We start from the raw sequence: 20910 nt of genomic DNA, 5'->3' as shown, positions 1-20910 counted from the left end.
GATCTAAAGACACTCACAAACTGAAAGTGAAGGGATGGAAAAAGATACTCCAAGTAAATGGCAATGAAAAGAAAGCTGGGGTAGCAATACTTATATCAGACAAAATAGACTTTAAAACAAAAACTGTAACAAGAGACAAAGGAGGGCACCACATAATGATAAAGAGAACAATACAACAAGAGGATATAACACTTGTAAATATCTATGCACCCAACATAGGAACACCTAAATATATAAAGCAATTATCATCAGACATAAAAGGAAAATAGCAATACAATAATAGTATGGGATTTTAACACTCCACTTACACCAATGGATAGATCATCCAAACAGAAGATCAATAAGGAAACATTGGCCTTAAATGATACATCAGACCAGGTGGAGTTAGTAGATATACACAGAATGTTCCATCCAAAAACCACAGAATACATATTCTTTTCAAATGCACATGGAACATTCTCCAGCATAGATCGCATATTTGGCCACAAAACAAGTCTCAATAAATTTAAGAAGATTGAAATAATGCCAAGCATCTTTTCTGACCACAGTGGTATGAAGCTAGAAATCAACTAAAGGAAGAAAATTGGAAAAGCCACAAATATGTGAAGATTAAACAAAATACTACTGAACAATGATTGGGTCAACAAAGAAATCAAAGAAGAAATCAAAAAATACCTGGAGACAAAGAAAAGTGAAAATGCAACATGTCAAAATTTATGAGATACAGCAAAAGCAGTTCCTAGAGGGAAGTTCATAGCAATACAAGGCTACATCAAACAACAAGAAAAATCTCAAATAAACAATCTAACAGTGCACCTAAAGGAACTGGAAAATAAGGACAAACAAAGCCCAAAATCAATAGAAGAAAGGAAATAATAAAAATAAGAGCAGAAATAAATGAAAAAGAAACTAAAAAAAAAAAAAACAGAAAAAATCAATGAAACTAATAGCCAGTTCTTGGAAAATATAAAGAAAACTGGAAAACCTTTAGCTAGACTCACCAAGGAAAAAAAGAGAGAAGGCTCAAATAAATAAAATCAGAAATGACAGAGGAGAAATTATAATGGACACCTCAGAAATACAAAAGATTCTAAGGGAATACTATGAAAAGCTATATGCCAACAAATTGGATAATCTACAAGAAATGGATGAATCCTTGGAATTACACAATCTTCCAAAACTGAATCAAGAAGAAATGGAGAATTTGAATAAACCAGTAAGGAGATCAAAACAGTAATCAAAATTCTCCCAAAAAATAAAAGTCCAGGACCAGACACCTTCCCTGGTGAATTCTACCAAACATTCAAAGAAGACTTAATACTTACGCTTCTCAAACTCTTGCAGAAGGAAGAGTTTGAAGAGGAGGGGAAGCTTTCCAACTCATTCCACAAAACCAACATTACCCTGATACCAAAATCAGACAAGGACAACACAAAAAAAGAAAATTACAGGCCAATATCACTGATGAACATCAATGCAAAAATCCTCAACAAAATACTAGTAAATCGAATACAAGAATACATCAAAAAGATCATACATCATGATCAAGTGGGATATCTCCCAGGGATGCCGGGATGGTTAAACATCAGCAAATCAATCAACATGATACACCACATTAACAAATGAAGAATAAAAATCACATGATCATCTCAACAGATGCAGAGATAGCATTTGACAAGATATAGCATCCATTTATGATAAAAAAAAATCTAAAGAAAATGTGTATAGAAGGAAAGCACCTCAACATACTAAAGGCCATATGTGACCAACTTAGCTAATATCATTGTTGATGGAGAAAAACTGAAAGCCATCCCTCTAAGAACAGGAACCAGACAAGAATACCCACTTTCACCACTCTTATTTAACATAGTATTGGAAGTCCTAGCCAGAACAATCAGGCAAGAAAAAGAAATAAAAAGGAACCAAACTGGAAAGGAAGAAGTAAAATTGTCACTATTTGCAAATGACATGATTTTATATACAGAACACCCTAAAGAATCCACCAAAAAACTTATAGAAATGATAAATGAATCTGGTAAAGTTGCAGGATACAAAATCAACATACAAAAACCAGTTGCATCTCTAAACACTAAGAATGAAGTAGCAGAAAGAGAAATTAAGAATATAATCCTGTTTATAATTGCAACAAAAAGAATAAAATATCTAGGAATAAACTAACCAAAGAGGTGAAATACCTGTACACTGAAAACTATAAAACACTGTCACAAGAAATAGAAGAAGATACAAAGAAATTGAAAGATATTCTGTGTTCTTGAATTGGAAGAATTAACAGAGTTAAAATGTCCATACTCCCTAAAGCAATCTACAGATTCAATGCAATCCCTATCGAAGTCCCAACAACATTTTTCACAGAAATAGAACAAGGAATCTTAAAATTTATAGGAAACAACAAAAGACCCCGAATAGCCAAAGGAATCCTGAGAAAAAAGAACAAAGCTGGAGGTATCACACTCCCTGGTTTAAAAATATACTACAAAGCTATACTAATCAAAACAGCATGGTACTGGCACAAAAACAATGCACAGATCCATAGAACAGAATCAAGAGCCCAGAAATAAACCCATATATCTAGGGGCAGCTAAGTTTTGAGAAGGGAGCCAAGAACATACAATGGAGAAAGGAAAGCCTCTCCAATAAATGGTGTTGGGAAAACTGGACAACCACATGCAAAAGAATGAAAGTAGACCATTATCTTACACCTGACAAAAATGAACTCAAAATGGATTAAAGACTTGAATGTAAGACATGAAACCATGACACTTCTAGAAGAAAACACAGGCAGTATGCTCTTCAACATCAGTCTTAGCAGCATATTTTCAAGTACCACGTCTGACCAAGGAAGGGAAATAATAGGAAAAAATAAAGAAATGGGACTACATCAAACTAAAAAGCTTCTGCACAGCAAAGAAAACTATCAACAAAATGAAAAGACAACCTAACAACTGGGAGAAGATATTTGCAAACCATATACCCGATAAGGGGTTAATATGTAAAATATATAAAGAACTCATACATCTCAACAACAAAAAAGCTAACACCCAATTAAAAGATGGGCGAAAGATCTGAAGAGACATTTCTCTAAAGAAGATAGACAGATGGCCAACAGGCACATGAAACGATGTTCAACATCATTAATTATCAGGGAAACGCAAATCAAAACTATAATAAGATATCACCTCACTCCTGTCAGAACGGCTATAATTAACAACACAGGAAACAACAAGTATTGGAGAGGATGTGAAAGAAGGGAATTCTCATATATGCTGGTGGGAGTGCAAACTGGTGCAGCCACTATGGAAAACAGTATAGAGATTCCTCAAAAAATTAAGATTAGAGGGTGGGGCTGGCCCCGTGGCCGAGTGGTTAAGTTTGCGCGCTCCGCTGCAGGCGGCCCAGTGTTTCGTTAGTTCGAATCCTGGGCGCGGACATGGCACTGCTTATCAGACCACGCTGAGGCAGCATCCCACATGCCACAACTAGAAGAACCCACAACGAAGAATACACAACTATGTACCGGGGGGCTTTGGGGAGAAAAAGGAAAAAATAAAATCTTTAAAAAAAAAAAATTAAGATTAGAACTACCACATGATCCAGCTATTCCACTGCTGGGTATTTATCCAAAGAACACGAATGCATAAAGATATATGCACCCCTATGCTCATTGCAGCATTATCACAATAGCCAAGACTTGGCAGCAACCTAGGTGCTCATCAAGGGATGAATTGATAAAGAAGATGTGGTATATACACAATGGAATAGTACTCAGCCATATGAAATCATGAAATCTGGCCAATTGTGACAACACAGATGGACTTAGAGGGTATTATGCTAAGCGAAATAAGTCAGAGGGAGAAAGTCAAATTCTATATGATCTCATTCATACATAGGAGATAAAAACAACGACAAACAAACACATACAGACAGAGATTGGATTGTTGGTTATGAGATAGGAAGAGGGGATGGAGGAGGGTGACAGGGGTAATTAGGTTTATGTGTGTGGTGATGGATTGTAATTAGTCTTTGGATGGTGAACATGATGTAATCTACACAGAAATCAAAATACAATGAGGTACACCCAAAATTTATATAATGTTATAAACCCCTGTTACAATTAAAAAAAAATATGGCAATGGACATATTTGTATTTTAAACCTCCTGTTTCTAGGTTGAAGATTCTTTAAAATGGCAATATCTTCTCTATGTGTAGACCAATAATCACAAACTCAAATGCCCCAGGGTCTGGGCAAATACCATAAGTGTTTAATTCAGGAATATATATCCTATGTTAAATAACAGAGAGTGCTGAGGCCTGTGGTGAACTAAAGAGCACGTGGCCTACTAAAGATATTTCTATATTGTAAGCCCTGTGCCAGCCAAAGAAGATTCTCTCATAGGGGATTTGTCACAGGCTGCCAGTTTGCCATCTCTAGTGTAGATTCTATTAAAGCAGTTTATTTTCCCTGTGATGAATTAGTGTGAAAGCGATTTCTGGTTAAACCCAGCAGATTGAACAAATGTGTTTTTTGCTTAGCTCCCTGCTGATGCCCCTCTAAATTGTCAGTGAAGGCAATTTAAAAAGGGATGGATCTATAAGGACATAGAAGCCTGAAAAGGAGATAACAGCCACAAAATCTGGGAGACAGTAAAGTCAACTGTGGTGGAGCCAATTAACAGCAGACCTGAGGGAGCTAAAAATTTGAGCCTGCAAGGAGGGGAAGCCAAGAAGTAAGCCTTTGCATGCTGAAAAGCCTATAGAAGGCTTGGGGATTGGAGAAACCATCTGTCTCTGGAGAAAAGGGCATGGGTATCCCTAAAAATAGGTGGATTGGCTTAAAGTCTTTAAAAGAAGCAGATAGACTCTCAAGATCCCCCCACACCCTTAAGAAATACAAGAGATTTATTCTCTGAAGATGGTGAACTGCAGGGAAGCTGGACTCCAGCACAGCTGGGAACGAGGGCACTGTACTGAAGCCAAGAATAATAAATCTCTTTACTTAAAGTACCCAAGCTCCCTTCCCATGGTCAGATGCCAAGTGCTGCCAGCCAAGGCAAGTGATAAAAAGATTCCACTTTAAAGGAAATAAACCAACCCAAAAGAACAATATAGATACCAAAAAGTAAAAGTCTGCCAATAAAAATGGCCAAAACCAATCAGCCTACAATGAAACTCACCCAACCTAACAGCTCTGCCTATGGACAGTTTCCTAAATGCTTTACTCTAAAATCTAACCAGACAGCCAAGGAGAGCCTCTAACATGGAGGCAGAGATCAAAACATAGAAAGAACAAAAGAAACTCAGAAGAAAAACAGATAGTGCAGGAAAACAAAGTTTAACATAATAGATTAAACCTTGGAGAGATAAGGAGAGATATCACATCCATAAAACAAGAATAGGATGCTATAAAAAGGAACATTCAGGGGCTGGGCCCATGGCCAAGTGGTTAAGTTCCTGTGCTCCACTTCGGCAGCCCAGGGTTTCGCTGGTTTGGATCTTGGGCACAGACATGGCACCGCTCATCAGGTCATGTTGAGGTGGCGTCCCATATAGCACAACCAGAGGCACTCACAACCAGAATATGCAACTATGTACTGGGGGGCTTTGGGGAGAAGAAGAAGACAAAAAAGATTGGCAACAGATGTTAGCACAGGTGCCAATCTTTTAAAAAAAAAAAAAAAGGAACGTTCAGAAAATATGAAAGAGCTCTTAGAAATTAAAAATATGATGATTAGGAAAAATATCAGTTGATGGAAGATAAAAGTTGAAGATTTCTGATTTTAAAAAAGTTGAGAAAATAGAAAAAATCCATAGAGATGGAAAGTAGGAGAGAAAATTAGATGATCAGTCTCAGAGATCCTATATCCAAATACTTGGAGTTCCAGAAGAGAGCAGAGAAATGGAGAGAATAAAATTATCAAAGAGATAACTCAATAATTTTTTTCAGAACTTAAAAACAAATATTTTCAAAATAAAAAACCCATTACGTACCCAGTCCAATAAGCCGAAAGACCTGCACAAGGCATATAATTGGAAATTTTCAAAACACCAGAACAAAAAAGAGCCTAAAATCTTCCAGAAAGGGAAAAAAAGCTATTTATAATGGTTCAGAAAACAGAATGGCTTCAAACTTCCCAACTGCCATACTGGATGAGAAGGACAATTGAGTAACACCTTCAAAATCTGGAGAGAAATTACACCTAACCTAAAATTTTATACTAGCCATAGTTACAGTCAAGTTTGAGTAGAGAAAAAAAGACATTTTCAGACATACAAATCCTCCCCCAAAAATGTGCCTCCCATGAAGTTTTTCTCAGGAGGCTACAAGAGGCGAGTTCCACAAAAAATGAAGGTGTGATCAACTGGAAAAGGTAAAATCCAAAAAATAGGAGATCCATCCACTGGAGAAGCCAAGGAAATTCCCAGAATAATAGCGAAGAAAAATACCAGGATAACTCTGAAAAACAGATCTAGAAAACAACTAACCAGCTTGAGGCAGATGATTGAAGGGCTTGAGAAAAAAATGAATGGAGATTTCATCATCACTGGATATGTTTGAGTAAACCAAGAGGAAATCAACAGTTCTAGCAGAGTTTGAAGATGGCTTGGTAATAGCTACACAAAAAACTAAGCAAATGAAAAAAAAAAAAAAAACTACAGCCAATTCCTAAGATAGGGAGGAGGAAAAATGGGTTACACAAGAAAGGAAATACAAGCACAGAATACCGTATGGCTCAGCTACAAATAATACTGTGTTTGTGTGCCTGTGGCCTTATGTGGGGGATGGGGGCAGGGATTGGTAAGAGAGCCAAATAATCATCTTCCATAGCCATTAGAGATGAAGATATTAAATAATATCTAAATTTGAAAAATAAAACCAAGAAATTAATTAATTAATTAATTTTTTTTTTTTTAAAGATTGGCACCTGGGCCAACAACTGTTGCCAATCTTTTTTTTTTTTTTCTGCTTTATCTCCCCAAACCCCCCCCGTACATAGTTGTATATCTTAGTTGCAGGTCCTTCTAGCTGTGCGCAAGAAATTTATTTTATCAAATTTGACATGTCACCAATTAAAAGGATCTCCAGGGGCTGGCCTGGTGGCGTAGTGGTTAAGTTCACATGCTCTGCTCCAGTAGCCCAGAGTTCGTAGGCTCAGATCCCAGGCACAGACCTAGCAGCACTAGTCAAGCCGTTATGCTGTGGCAGCTTTCCACATAAAGCAGAGGAAGATTGGCACAGATGTTAGCTCAGTGACAATCTTCCTCCAGCAAAAAGAGGAAGATTGGCAACAGATGTTAGCTCATGGTCAATCTTCCTCGCCAAAAAAAGGATCTCCATTATTTTATGTACCTTTATGAATTAAAAAACATGCCAATTAAACTATGGCTGCCATCACTTGTAAGATCCAAAGGTCTCAGAGTAAGTGAAATAAAGAGGAGTGACAGATGTATGGTTTAGAAATATAGCGGCATATTCCCTGAGAACTAACTAAACTAGTTCAAATCCGTTACCTCTGTGGAGCAGGAATCCAGGTGGGGAAGAGTTGGGTACACGGTTGCTATTTTTGTTATAATCTTTGTTGAATTAGTTGACTTTTCAAAGTATTATATGTATAACTTTGAGTAAGAAGTAAATTCCAAATAAATAAGAAAATAGTATATAGTACAGCCTCCAATAAAAAAAAAGCTTTCACTGCTCCATTCTTCATAATGCTGGCTTAAAGGAAAAATATTTTGCAATTCTCATTATTTTACCACTCAAAATCAACTACCAGCTGATGGGAAAAGCTATAAAACAATCCGAAACCACTCTAAAGTTACTATCCCCATCTCCCCCACTTTTCTGTCACATGGAACAAAATCCAAAATATAATTGCTTATTTGCCTATTTTATAGGCACTTATTTGCCTGTGTTTCTTAGATAACAGAGTCTCCTGCCTGATGGTTACTTACTAGGGGCAGTTCACTTAACTATAATAGAGTAGACTCATTTCTTGCCTTCTTAGCTTGGAAAAGCATCATTTTATAAATGGAGCAGATTGACACAGAGTCATCAGCGCCAGGGTATAACTACAGGTGTTGATTAATCAGACACTTGCTCCACTGCTTATGAACAACCAGATTGACTTGAATGTGCATGCAAAAAAGTTAGAAATTTTTAAAAGAGTACTTTATTCTTATTAGCCTAAACTCTCCCCTGAGAAAAGCTATTTGTCCTGGCCACTCCAAATACATAAAAAAATACATAAAAAACATTCTTCAGTTTTCCAATGGTTTAGAAGTAGTATGAGATCCAGGATCACTAACTTGTCTCTAAAAAAATGAAGAGTCTGGATCTTGGGACAGAGCTCAGACTCTTTCTTGGCTCAAATTAGTCCACAGTGCCACATTACACCCACTTACACACATAAACATCATGGTAAATGGTACCAGTAGAGGCTATCAAGGACCATGAAAGGTCTGAAATTTTACCCCACTTGCAAGCTACCACATTAGCCTGCCACAGTTTCATGGATGCTAGCAGAAGACATGAGACTACTGGGTCAGAGACAGAGAACTTTATTGCTCACAGCAATAGCAGTAGCCAGAGTATCAGCATTTGTACCCACTCCCTGACCTTTGCACCATAGGGAAACATTATCTTCATGATAGTGGACAATTAACAAACCTGGTCTCCACAGCAGGGTTTCTCAATCTCAGCACTTCTGACACTTCGGACTGGATAATTTTTTGTTGTGAGGGCTGTCACGTGATTACAAGATATTTAGCAGCATCCCTGGCTGCTACCCCCTAGATGCAGGTAGCATTCTCTCAGTTATAACAATCAAAAGTGTTGCCAGAAATTGCCACATATCCCCTGGGAGGCAAAATCACCTCCAGTTGAGAATGAATATTCCAAAGGAAGTCACTAGCTCTGTTTTTCAAGATGTTCACTATACAAACATCCTTGAAAACATAGTCCAGAACAAAGGCAATCGGTGCTCCTGCTCACCAGATATGCAGAGACAGAGATCCATGGAGAATTGTCTCCCAACAGAGGCCTCGATATTTACTTCTAAAACTTGGTCTGCTTTTCAGGCATAGATAAACTATTTGGCGAATTTGCACATGATATTTATACACACCCACACACACACACACACACACACACACACACACACCCTTCTTCATGGCCCTTTGACTAAAATTACAACATGAATCATTTAGATGATGGCAAACCAGCCCAAAGAAGTTAAATAATTATGGCCCCAAAGGGAGTGTATGTAAGTATCATTTATAGCTGAGCCAAGTACTATACAATGACTACATTTCTTTTCTTATGCAAGAATTTTTCCCTTCCCTGGGTTAATAATTGTCTGGTTTTTTTTTTCATTTAATACTCTTCCCCAAGATCACTCCTGTGTTTTGAAGTTAGACAGACATGAATTCAAATCCCAACTTCTCTACTTAATGGTACAACCTGGGGCAAGTAATTCCAACTACGTGAGCTCACTTTCTTTCTGTATATGTTTTATGGGGTTGTCATCACAATTATATGGGATAAAAGTGCCTAGTACAGTGTCTGGCACTCATCAGGTACTAAATAAACAGTAGCTATCAATTAGTGAACATCACCATTAGGGCACGTCCTCAGAGTTGTTCTTAAGGAGCTAGTCTGTTCCTACTATAATAGAGCTCTACACTCATTTCTCCGCAATGTCACTTGGTTTGTCACTATATTAATAACATAACTGCTTAGGGTATGGAGCAAAAGGTCACCAGACGTCAGAGAGAATGACTCTAAGACCTGACTTCCTAAGCATCTCATGTCAACCATGTGAGCTGGACAATCCCAATTCTATTAATAATAGAGTCAAAGAAGAAGGTAATTCTGACCTTTTGTTACCTGGCTTTATTTCCTTCAAGCTTACATGAGTTTGTTGATATAGCCCAGCTTTTACCAACCTGTCTAGTCAGTCTTTCTTGCATACTTGTATTTTAATAAGCTAGCACTCTCCAGTCAAATAAGACATCCAGCTCTGTGAACATTTATTCAAAGCTGTTCGAGTATCATCAGAAATCAGTTCTTTCTGCCAGCTCCTCTCCCTTGTGATCATCAAACTTCTAAGAAATACCAATTACAAATTTTGTAACTTGTTCAGTGATTAACAAAGAGATTTCTCTTTTGGTAATAAAGCTATGATTTCCTCTTGTATTTGGCATTTTGACTTTGGAATATAAATTAGTCTTGGCTTCGGTAGCTATCAGGTGTTGTATATACATGAGGATTACTCTTGTCTTAAAATATAATATTTAATTATAGCTTCAGAGAAGACTTAAAATTCCATTTTCCCTCAGAAGAAAAAATACCTGTAACGAGAGTTTATGAAAAATTATTAGTTGTAGCTAATCCTGGATAATAAATTGGATTTTTGAAATCTGTGTGATTTTTAATACATTAGGCTTGTCATCAGGAAGGCGATGCTTACAGAAAATGCCTGTGGAATAATCAAGCAGTGACTGTGCTGCCGTGCTAAGTCAAATGCAATTGAGAAGATCATTTATGGAATTTGCTGGATTGTGAAATTTGCTTTTTGAAAGGAAAATATCACATAATAGTCAGAGGACAAGTGGCAATTCCTAGTGACTTCTATTCCCTTGAGCTTGGGATCATAAATTTCCCCTCTTCATCTAAATTCCAATCCTCCACTTAGAATTGTAAGAAACATGGTTGCATTCAGTATTAAAAAGTCTAACTGACTTTTTTTTTTTTTTTTTTGAGGAAGATTAGCCCTGAGCTAACATCTGCCACCCATCCTCCTCTTTTTGCTGAGGAAGAATTGGCTCTGAGCTAACATCTGTGCCCATCTTCCTCCACTTTATATGTGGGACGCCTGCCACAGCATGGCTTGACAAGTGGTGCCACGTCCACACCCGGGATCTGAACCAGTGAACCCCAAGCCACCGAAGCAGAATGTGCAAACTTAACCGCTACCCCACCAGGCCGGCCCCCTAACTACTTTTATTTCTTGCATCATTTAGCCAGAATTAGCACTACTTAGTCCCTTCTATAAGCACATGTGTACACACATGCACACGCATGCACACACACACACAATCCTAAAAGTACAGTGTTCCACTGGCCTAAGAAAGAAAATCAACACACACATAGTAAATATTTGATTTCCAAATAGAAGAGAATATCATGGCATTTAAAAAAAAATGGTTTTGTAAATGAAGGACTTTTTTCTAGATAAAAACTCCAAGCCAATACCCTTTTTTGGCATCAAACCTCCCTCTTTGTATCTCAAACCTAACTCCAATCTACCTTATTCTTCAATGCCGTTTATTAAAGATATACCATTTTCCATAATAATAATAAAAACAGACATTGTGCAAATGGCTATTCTTTGTAGGAATACCAGGAAAAACTGAAGATGTTTTGTTTTGTTTTATTTTTAAAGTCATTCAGCCACACAGCACCTGAGAGGGTTTAATTAATATATGCATAGGAACAACATGGAACAGATATCTCAAAACTTGAAAGAAAAATAATAGTAACTGGTTTATGCCAGTTTTTTCAGGCATGGAGATTACCTGATCAACTGGAATCTCAACTTGAGTATCTTCATCTTCTTGGACCTCTGCTGCCCCCCGCGTCTCAGATCTCTCTTCTCCAGCTTTGAAAATGCCTTCATCTATTATTGGAGAGAAGTACGGTGAAAATCAAAATCCAATTGTGACATCGTGTGGCTGAATGTTGACATTACAATTAAATATCTAATGAAGACTATTTGTTAATAGGTATTTTGGTTCTCTTTTTATTGAGAGGACTTCCGTAGCCTCCTCCCCTCCAGTTCTTCCACATTTTCATTGGGAAAAGGTTCAGTGGCCAAAACCAGGCTGACGCAGCAGGGCAGAGCTGTGTCCCAGAATCCTCCTCACCCTTTTGCTATTGATGTGTTTTTATTGAAGTATAGTTGACATTTAATATTGTATTAATTTCAGGTGTACAACACAGTGATTTGACATTTATATCCATTATGAAATGATCACCCTGATGAGAGTAGTAACCATCTGTCATTATACAAAGTAATTACAATATTGTTAACTATGTTATATGCTGTATATTACATCCCCATTTCTTATGTATTCTAACTAAGAGGTAAGTGGCTACTGATTTAATAACACAAGCCTGTACAGGTATTTAGATGGAAAGACTTCATACCTATCTCTGTTCTCCCCACCTACTCATAAAATGATGATGATGCTTGGTGCTTTAAAATACTACTTTTAGAAGTTTCCCTTTCCCAAGAGAATACGATACACTGAACATAATGTATTGGAATACTTTCCTCTATTCAGAGTACTACAAAAAATATTTTTACTACAACAGAATCAGAGAGCTGACTCCGCATCTCGCACAAATCAATCTTTCATTTTGTGGATTTCCACAGGATTTTCACAGCCTATGTCTTAAAATCCTTAACTATAAAATGTAACCTAAATCCCTTAAGATTTTAGGTTAAGCTCCTTCGATTTGGTTTCCTATGGAAAGCAATAATAGCTATTTTCCATATTTGAAGTAGTTTTAATGTCTCCCCTCAGCCTTCTTTCTCCAGGCCAAGTAATCAAAGAATCACAGAACCATTTGTCATTCTGTCTATCTACTTGCCTCAAGACAGGTTTAACGCTTCCGTCATCCCCACTGATGTTTTCTCTCTCCAAGTTTTAAGGATCTCCAAGGATGGAGATTTCCCCTCCTTCTCTGATAATCTATTATGGTATTTGATTATCTCTGTAGTCTAGAAAATGTTTTTATCTTGTGCCTTAAACCCCCTCTATTTCTCTAATGGAAGCTTGTTTCCTAGAGCATAATGATTTAACACATTTCACATAATAATACTTCATATTGTTAAAGTTATGAAGACACTCAATTAAATAGACTTTTACCTTTGTTGAGGATCAATTATATGTAAGGTACAATGTGAGCCAATATGACTATCTAAGATATGAATGAGATGCAGACTGTTTCTTCAAGTTGCTTACAGACCAATGAGTAGACAGAGATTTACACGCATCACCAATGAGGTGCCCCAAGGTAGGTGCTCTGAGAGGTAAGTCCTATAGGAGAGTGTTTAGAAGCTGAGATGCCAAAGTCAGGTGACAAAGGAAGGCAGAGAAGGAGGGACAGAGGAAACAGAACCAAACTCAAGCCCTTTGGGTTTCTCCTAGAGAAACCATTTTCCTTTTTAATTACATTTTTTGTAACTTGACTGGATGTTGCTTCTCTACTCTCCTTTTTAAAATCCAGGGACAACAGAGCTACCCTCAAAGTTGATTATACATGTTAGATTAATTCACATGGATTAATTCATTTTGAGGATTATCTACAGCAATCATTTATTCCCAGACTGGTTTTTCCTATCATCCAAAAAAGTCTTTTTGCCCAATGATTCTTTCTTTCCACCAGCTCTTGTATGCTTAAGCAATCCAAAGTAATTTTTCATTCACTAGAGTTGTCACAGTTAAATCACCCTATAAATATATATATATGTAAACTGAAAATATACATATACACAGGAATCACTACAAATCATTACCAAATGATGATTTCAGGTTTGGCAGCCATTTTGGATTATCTCTACAACCAATCTTCCCCAACACACAGTGTATCTAAGCATTATGTCCTGACTCTGCAGCATCTCACAACTGAGGACATGGATCCAAAATGAAATTGCAGCCAAAAGCCCAGTGATATGAGAAGAAAGAATATAGAAAACGAGACAGTGAATGCGATGATGTTCTCGTATATATAGGCCTGGAGTAAATGCAGAGTTTCGGTCATGTACTCAACAAAGTAATCCTTGAGCTGAGAAAAGTGCAGGGAAGGACACTTCAAGGAGCTACAAAAATAGCTTGCAATTATTCCGTCCTAAGAGAGGAAATGTGAAAGGGAGTAATCCAAGTCTATAAAATTGAAGTCAACAGAGATAGAGTAAGCTGATATTTATCTCTCCATCAAAATTCTAGAACTTGGAACTCAATGGTAGAAACAATAAAAATAAACTCATTTTATTCACATGTGGAGTTTACAACACTGAAAATGTGCAGGGGCGGATTTCAAAACAGGGACACACAATTTATCAAATGTTATCTCCAAAATGGTTTAAAAAGGAGAATTAGGTATGTTTGACATTCATTTCTACCTTCTGAATTACCTTAGAAGACAAGAATCATACTCATTCAGAAAACGCCCCTTGAGTCAACCTTCCAGAGACAGAAGCTGGACGCAGTAGACTATAGTTATGACCTATGTACATGACTTTTTTGGACAACATTTTTGCACCCAAGTGTTGCACTTGCTTTCAAAGAGACTACAAAGAGAAATTTACAGATACTAAAGGAACGTATTCTCAAATACTCACATTCAGTAAAATGTTTAACTGTACCTAAGCAGAGCTATGAATGGCTTACAGATGTGTTTCAGGATAAACATTTCACCAGAAAAGAAGAATACGATCAATAAGAATGAAGAAAATAAAACTGAAAGGGCACTGGAATGGAAAATGGCAGCCACAAGGATCCAAAAGGCAAAGAGACAAAGCAACAAAACTCGACATTGTGTACAGTGACGCAAATAGAGAAGACAAAGATGAAAGTGTTTGTGTGAGGTGTCAGGGGAGAGTTTTGTTCATCGGTGAGCTGAGATGCGTAAGCCATCTCCTTCAGCAGTGCAGAGTAAGAAATGGTCAGAAAGGAGTCATAAGAATAAACAGACAAAAAAAGGAAGAATGGCTGAAAAGTTACTTGGTGATAGGAGAAAGCCTACATAGGATTTTAACATTTACTTTTAACTTTTTAAATGTTACGTAAAATTAAAAATAGAGTAACATGAATTCCTAGAGAAAAAACATTTTTAAGTAGCATTTTCTGATTATAAACTGTTTATATAATATGGATGCATTTTAGAAAACTTGGAAGAATAAGAAAATAAGCATCCTTTTAATCTCATGACCCAGACAGAACCACCACTATTTGACAATTGACTCTCTCACACAAATTCACAAAACTGGAATCTTATTCTATATAAAATTTTTAAAGTTTTTTTTTTACTTTAAAATCATAGCATGAATATTTGCCATATCATTAAATGTTATTGGAACACATGATAAATAGATGCATTTGGTGGTACCGTATGTAATTAATGGACAATAATGTAAAATAGGAGTTTTTAAATGAACAAGGTAGATTTCATTTATTTGATTGATTGGTAAACGTGTATCAAGATCTACTGTATAAAAGTCACTCTAGAAATATGAAAGGGCTGCTCTTTACAGGCTTAGCATCTTGTGGAAAGATCACAGAGACACGGGCTATTTATCTTTCCGCGTACATACCCGGTGGCTCCTTTCCTCTCTTTTGAGTGTTTGTTTCCCAAGAGAAAGCCTGGTCACTGCACACAATAAATCCTCAATAAATGTTCATTGAAATGTAAGACAAAAGACAAGTTCCTGGTTTAATCTCTTTCTCACATGTTGATTCCCTTCCTGCTCTATGACCCCTACAACCTTACTCCCTCACCCTCTCTGCTAGTATGTAATTCTTCCAAAACTTCCCTCTGGGCTTACTGACATCCCAGTTTTGATACAATTAACTCATATAAATCCTTAGCTTCTTCACTGAGTGCTCCTTCTACCTCATTTTAAATAAAAACCTCACCAACCCATGTTTCTCCCCATCTTGTGTCCCACCATCAGAGTAGTTTTGAAACCCAGGTGATAAGCCATTCTACACCCTGGCCTGAATATTTTGGTTTTCAACTCCAATGAAAGTCCCCTCAACTCCTCACTACCACACATCCTTTTCGTCAGGTGGAGTGGCTTCCATTGCAGCCCACGTGTAGTCATGACAAAGAATGTGTAGGTCCCAGTATCACTGTGCTAGTTTATGTCTTATGCCTATACCCTCAATGCCCAGTCGACTGCTTTTGCCCTTGTCCCTGTGTGGCTGCCTATTGGAGTCTTACTCATGGTTCAAATCCTATCCAGCTCTATAAAAATCACCTCTGATCTCATTCCCCAACCCTACAACCAAACAGAACCAATAGCTACCCCTATACACTACTGCTCTATCTCACATACTTCATCTATCCATGAATCACACTTACTTTTAATGATTTCTTGTATCAATTCTGCCCCCCTAATCACTATGCTCCTTCAGGCATAGACATTAATCAGGCATAGACAATAACTTTTGTCTTTGTAAGTCTCGTGCCAAGCACAATGTCAGCCATATAACAGGTTTTGAAAAGACATTTGTTAAATATGCAAAGCATTATACAAAAATCAAATTTTCAGCATTGTCTATAAGTATTATTTGTAATAGAATTTGTATGGGTATATACCTCTTACAGGCCCAAGATCAGTGAGCCAATGTGAATGTTCAGAAGTATGTGAATATCCAAAGTAGATTTTCAAAAGCAGGCCTTAAAACCAGAAAATTAAAATTACTTAACACCAAAGAATTGCACAAGGACAAACTCCGATGGAAGAGAACTTAAACAACATAAGAACATGTTCCCCTTCTGTCCGTGCCATAGTCAAAAGCAACTACAGACACACTCCATGGAAGGAGGCAAAGATAAAACATTAAAAATTTAAAACACATGCTTGCAAGGATAGATTCCTTGCACAGTAAACTTTCACAGTAAACTGGTGAATTTAGGGCATAACGGCAATTGTTACGTGCAATGGTTGTGTAGTTATTGCTAAAGAAATCTCAGACATCCTAACTGTGACTTACTCTGGGTAGGTGTTACCTAGGGTAGAAAGTTTACTCCAATGGGACAGAGAAGTAGTTTTAGTGACACTCAGGAGTTTCATAAAAACAGGAATTTAGTCTCACTCAATCCCAACGCCAACAGTTAAGTGATCTTTTTGCCATAGACTGACCATCTGTAAACTTTCCTTGTGCCAACAATAGTCTTACAAATATTCAATATTTCTTCTAATCTCCCTTTTAATAAGCATTAGTATAATTTTCAGCTGCTCATGAAATTATTTCGTTTGACTCTTAGTAATTTTGCTTCTGCTAAAATTAATTGTGCCCAGTAAATGTAATAATAGAATATCTGTACATCATACAAAAATAAACCTTTCTCCTATGGATAGGAAAGGTAGATTTTTGGAGAAAGTGCTAATCAGATGATGCCTCATTTTGGAATGTCCTCCCTAGGCAAACATCTAGTGCTTAGCTGTATGAACTCACTATCTTTATCCCCCACCCACTCACTTTCTCCCACAGTTTCTAATCTGGATTCTGCAGCAGCACCCCATAAGGACTGCTTTTGTAAAAATTATCAATGACAATGATGTTCGTCTTTATGTTCTCATCTTACTTGATCTCCCAGCACTTTTTAATACAGGCAATATCTCTTTCTATCTCTCTCTTTCTCTATCTATCTATCTATCTATCTATCTATCTATCTATCTATCTACCTATCTATCCATCTCTCTAATTCTCTATTTCACTCTCTTGGTTTCAGCAGCATCACCACCTGCCTCTTCTCAGTCTCCTTGGCCAACTCATCCTCCTTTGTTCAACTTCTAAGTATTAGACCACACAGAGTAGCATCATGGGTCTACTTCTTTGTGTACACACTCTTCCTAGGAAATCTCATTAAGATCATGGTTTGAATACCAGCAATATGCCAAAGACTCTAGTCTATATCTTCAGCCTCAACCTCATTGCAGATCCCCAAACTTACACATTCAATTGCCTAAGTTGACATCTCACTTAGGATGTCTAATAGGCATCTCAACCTTAACATGGTTAAAACAGAACTCTGGTTCCCCTAAACTGATTGTCCTCTATATTCCCCATCCCAGGAAAGGGCATCACCACTCAAGCCTCAAATCTGGGAATTATCCTTATCACCATCTTGCTCTCACTCCCTACTATATCCATTCCATTGTTGTCTTAGCAATTCAATCTCCTTTTAAATAGATCTCAAATCTGTAAATAGTATTTTCATCTCCACTACCAACTTGGTCTAATCACCTCTATCTGTTGGATTGGCTGTTGCAATAGCTTACAAATTAATGTTATCTCTTCTACGACTCCTGCTATCCTGGAATCCATCCTCTACGCAAGAGCCAAGAGATATTAACAGATTATAAAGATTATTTAGAATCTTTCCAACATCTTTCCGTCATACGTAGAATCCAAGGTCCTCACCATGACTTACAGAGATGTGATCTGGAACTTAACTCTCTCTTGGACCACATTTCATACCACTTTCCCTTTGCCCATTAAACTCCAGCTACCTTGTCTTTCTCCAACAGAAAATTCATTCCTACCTTATGGCTTTGTCATTGTTACACCCTCTGCCTGGAATGTTCTTCCCCTTTTTTCACATGATTAGCTGCTGCTTATCATTTGTATCTCAGGAAACTCTCCTCATTCCTATTCCAGTGTCCACCCAGTCACTCACATTGCTCTATCTTACTTCTCTGCCTAGTACTTGTTACTGTCTGATATTTTTCTTGTTTATTTGGTGATACAGTGTTTGTCAGTTTCCACCAACGTGTAAGCTCCAAGAAAGCAGATACCATGCCCATATTGTGAACTGCTCTATCCCCAGCACTTAACAGAGCTCAGCACATAGGTATTCGAAAGGTATTTGTTGAAAGAATGAAGAGCAGGCACTCAAAAATATCTGCTGCATTGAGATAGAACGGAAAGGAGCACACAATTTAAAAGCCATTGGTCCAGTCCATCAATTCTTTGTGTCGTTACAGAGTTTTTGCCCCCATCTGTCTACATTCGGCAGTATAGCATTTGAATGGAGAGAAGTCAAAGGGGGTTGAAGAGAAGGAAGATTGCAGTACAACCTACACAAGGATCAACAAATTATGCTCTGTGTAGTGGGTAAAATAATAGCCCCCCAAACATGTCCACGTCCTAACGCTCAGAAACCGTGAGCATGTTACATTACAAGGCAAAGGTGAATTAAGGTTGCAGACGGAATTAAGATTGCTAATCAATTGACCTTGAGATGGGGAGATTATCTTGGATTATTCACATGGACTCAATCACAAAGGACTTTTGTGATTATAGAGGAGGAAGAGAGAGGCAGGAAATCAGCGTCAGAGCGATGCTGGGTGAGAAAGACTTGACTGGCCATTTCTGGCTTTGAAGATGGAATGGGGCCATAAACCAGGGAATTATAGACAACCTCTAAAAACTGGAAGGGAGAAGGACACAAATTCTCCCCTTAGAGCTCCTAGAAGGAACAAAGCCTTCCCAGTACCTCGATTTCAGCACCATTTTTGGAATTCTGACCTTCAGAACTGCAGATAATGAATTTGTATGTGGTTTTAAGCCACCAAGTTTGCGGTAATTTGTTACAGCAGCAGTAGGAAACTAATACACCATGTGTCCAAAAATCATGGTCTAGAGAGAATATCAGGGCAGCAGCCACAGCAAACCCCCTTTCTGACTCCTGCAGACACCTGCAGGGCCAGGGCAGACAGCTCAGACTCCCTCTGCTCCTCCTGCTCTGAAGGCAGTGGTCAGAAAATCTCCCACGAGTCCACTGCCTTTTGTTTTCCTTCTCTGCTATTACTTCTCTTTCTCCCCTACAAGGTGCAAATTCCACCACCACCCGCAGACACCCACACATCTGCCAGAAGAAAAGGGATTCAATTTTTTTTAAGTCTTCCCAAACCCTTAAACCTTTGTAATAAAAGCCATTCACTAACAAACTAAAGAGCAAGGATAAATTTGATATACAATACTGCTCTCATTCAATTACTACACTAAGGATCAAATTCAATGCTTGAATGCACGCTTCATCCAAATTCAGCTCTAATCTTTATTCTTTGAATCATGAATAGACATTTTAGTGTATATTACACAGTAAAGCAATAACAAACACTCTAGTAAAACTAAAAATGCTCCTCAATTATTTTTCACTTATCCCTTATGAATTTTATTGCTTTAAAAATGAAAGCAGAGCTGCTGAGGTAGGGCAGTCATATCATTACTGTGTAGTTCGTAATAAATAGGAATCTCTTTCCCCTACAGGAATGGGAAACAAATGTTTGTGCTTTTTTAGCCTCTCCGCAACTAGAACAGCTGAAATGGAAGCATTTCCTAGTTTCAGTGCATCGGTATTTCAGTTGCATAACATTGTAATACTTTAATGTTTGCAAGCAAGGAAAGTTACCAAATAATTAATGAATGATATATTCATGTAACTGATGATAATCAGTATTTAAGCCCAACAATCTTGTTTAAAGGATACTTTCTCACCAAAATTATTAAAAATTATTTTTAAATAGTATTATAAACCATATTTTAGTATGTTCAGTGTTTAAAACTGATTGAAACTCATTAGGGTAAATAAGAAAAAAAATAACAGAATAATGCCCAGTTTTGAATAGTTTATGGAAATGTTAGATATCTATTAAGTGGAAGCCCGATATGTCAGCAAGAAAATTTAAAGTGATTATAAACATTTTTCTTTGATTTACTATTGAGACTGCCTCAGTAAAATGTTAAGTTAGGGGGCTGGCCCTGTGGCCAAATGGTTTAAGTTTGTGCACCCCGCCTTGGAAGCCCAGGGTTTCGCTGGTTCAGATCCTGGGTGTGGACCTAGCACCACTCATCAGGCCATGCTGAGGTGGTGTCCCACATTGCAGAGCCAGAAGGACCTACAACTAGAATATACAACTATGTATTGGGGCTTCAGGGAGAAGAAAAAAAAAAGGAAGATTGGCAACAAATGTTAGCTCAGGTGCTAATCTTTAAAAAAAAAAAATGTTAAAAACAAAATGTTAATTTTAAAATGTAGCTCATTAAACCTAGTAGATTACTGAAAAAAATGTGGGACACAAGTATTTATGGCT

General features: G+C 37.4%; 1 protein-coding gene across 2 annotated transcripts in view; it reads right to left on the bottom strand.

The window, feature by feature from the left end:
• Positions 1-20910, bottom strand: part of DCDC2 (doublecortin domain containing 2) — a 177983-nt gene that overhangs the window by 23434 nt on the left and 133639 nt on the right. For both annotated transcript variants that reach the window (XM_046638921.1, XM_046638922.1), the window contains exon 9: positions 11594-11694. In XM_046638921.1, coding sequence (XP_046494877.1) covers positions 11594-11694 — 101 coding nt within the window. The remainder of the gene's footprint in view (positions 1-11593; positions 11695-20910) is intronic.

This window comes from Equus quagga, chromosome 15 (genome assembly GCF_021613505.1).
Source record: "Equus quagga isolate Etosha38 chromosome 15, UCLA_HA_Equagga_1.0, whole genome shotgun sequence".
Taxonomy (NCBI): domain Eukaryota; kingdom Metazoa; phylum Chordata; class Mammalia; order Perissodactyla; family Equidae; genus Equus; species Equus quagga.
The sequence above is the reverse complement of the archived record's forward strand: the minus strand, read 5'-3'. Positions and strand labels throughout refer to the sequence as shown.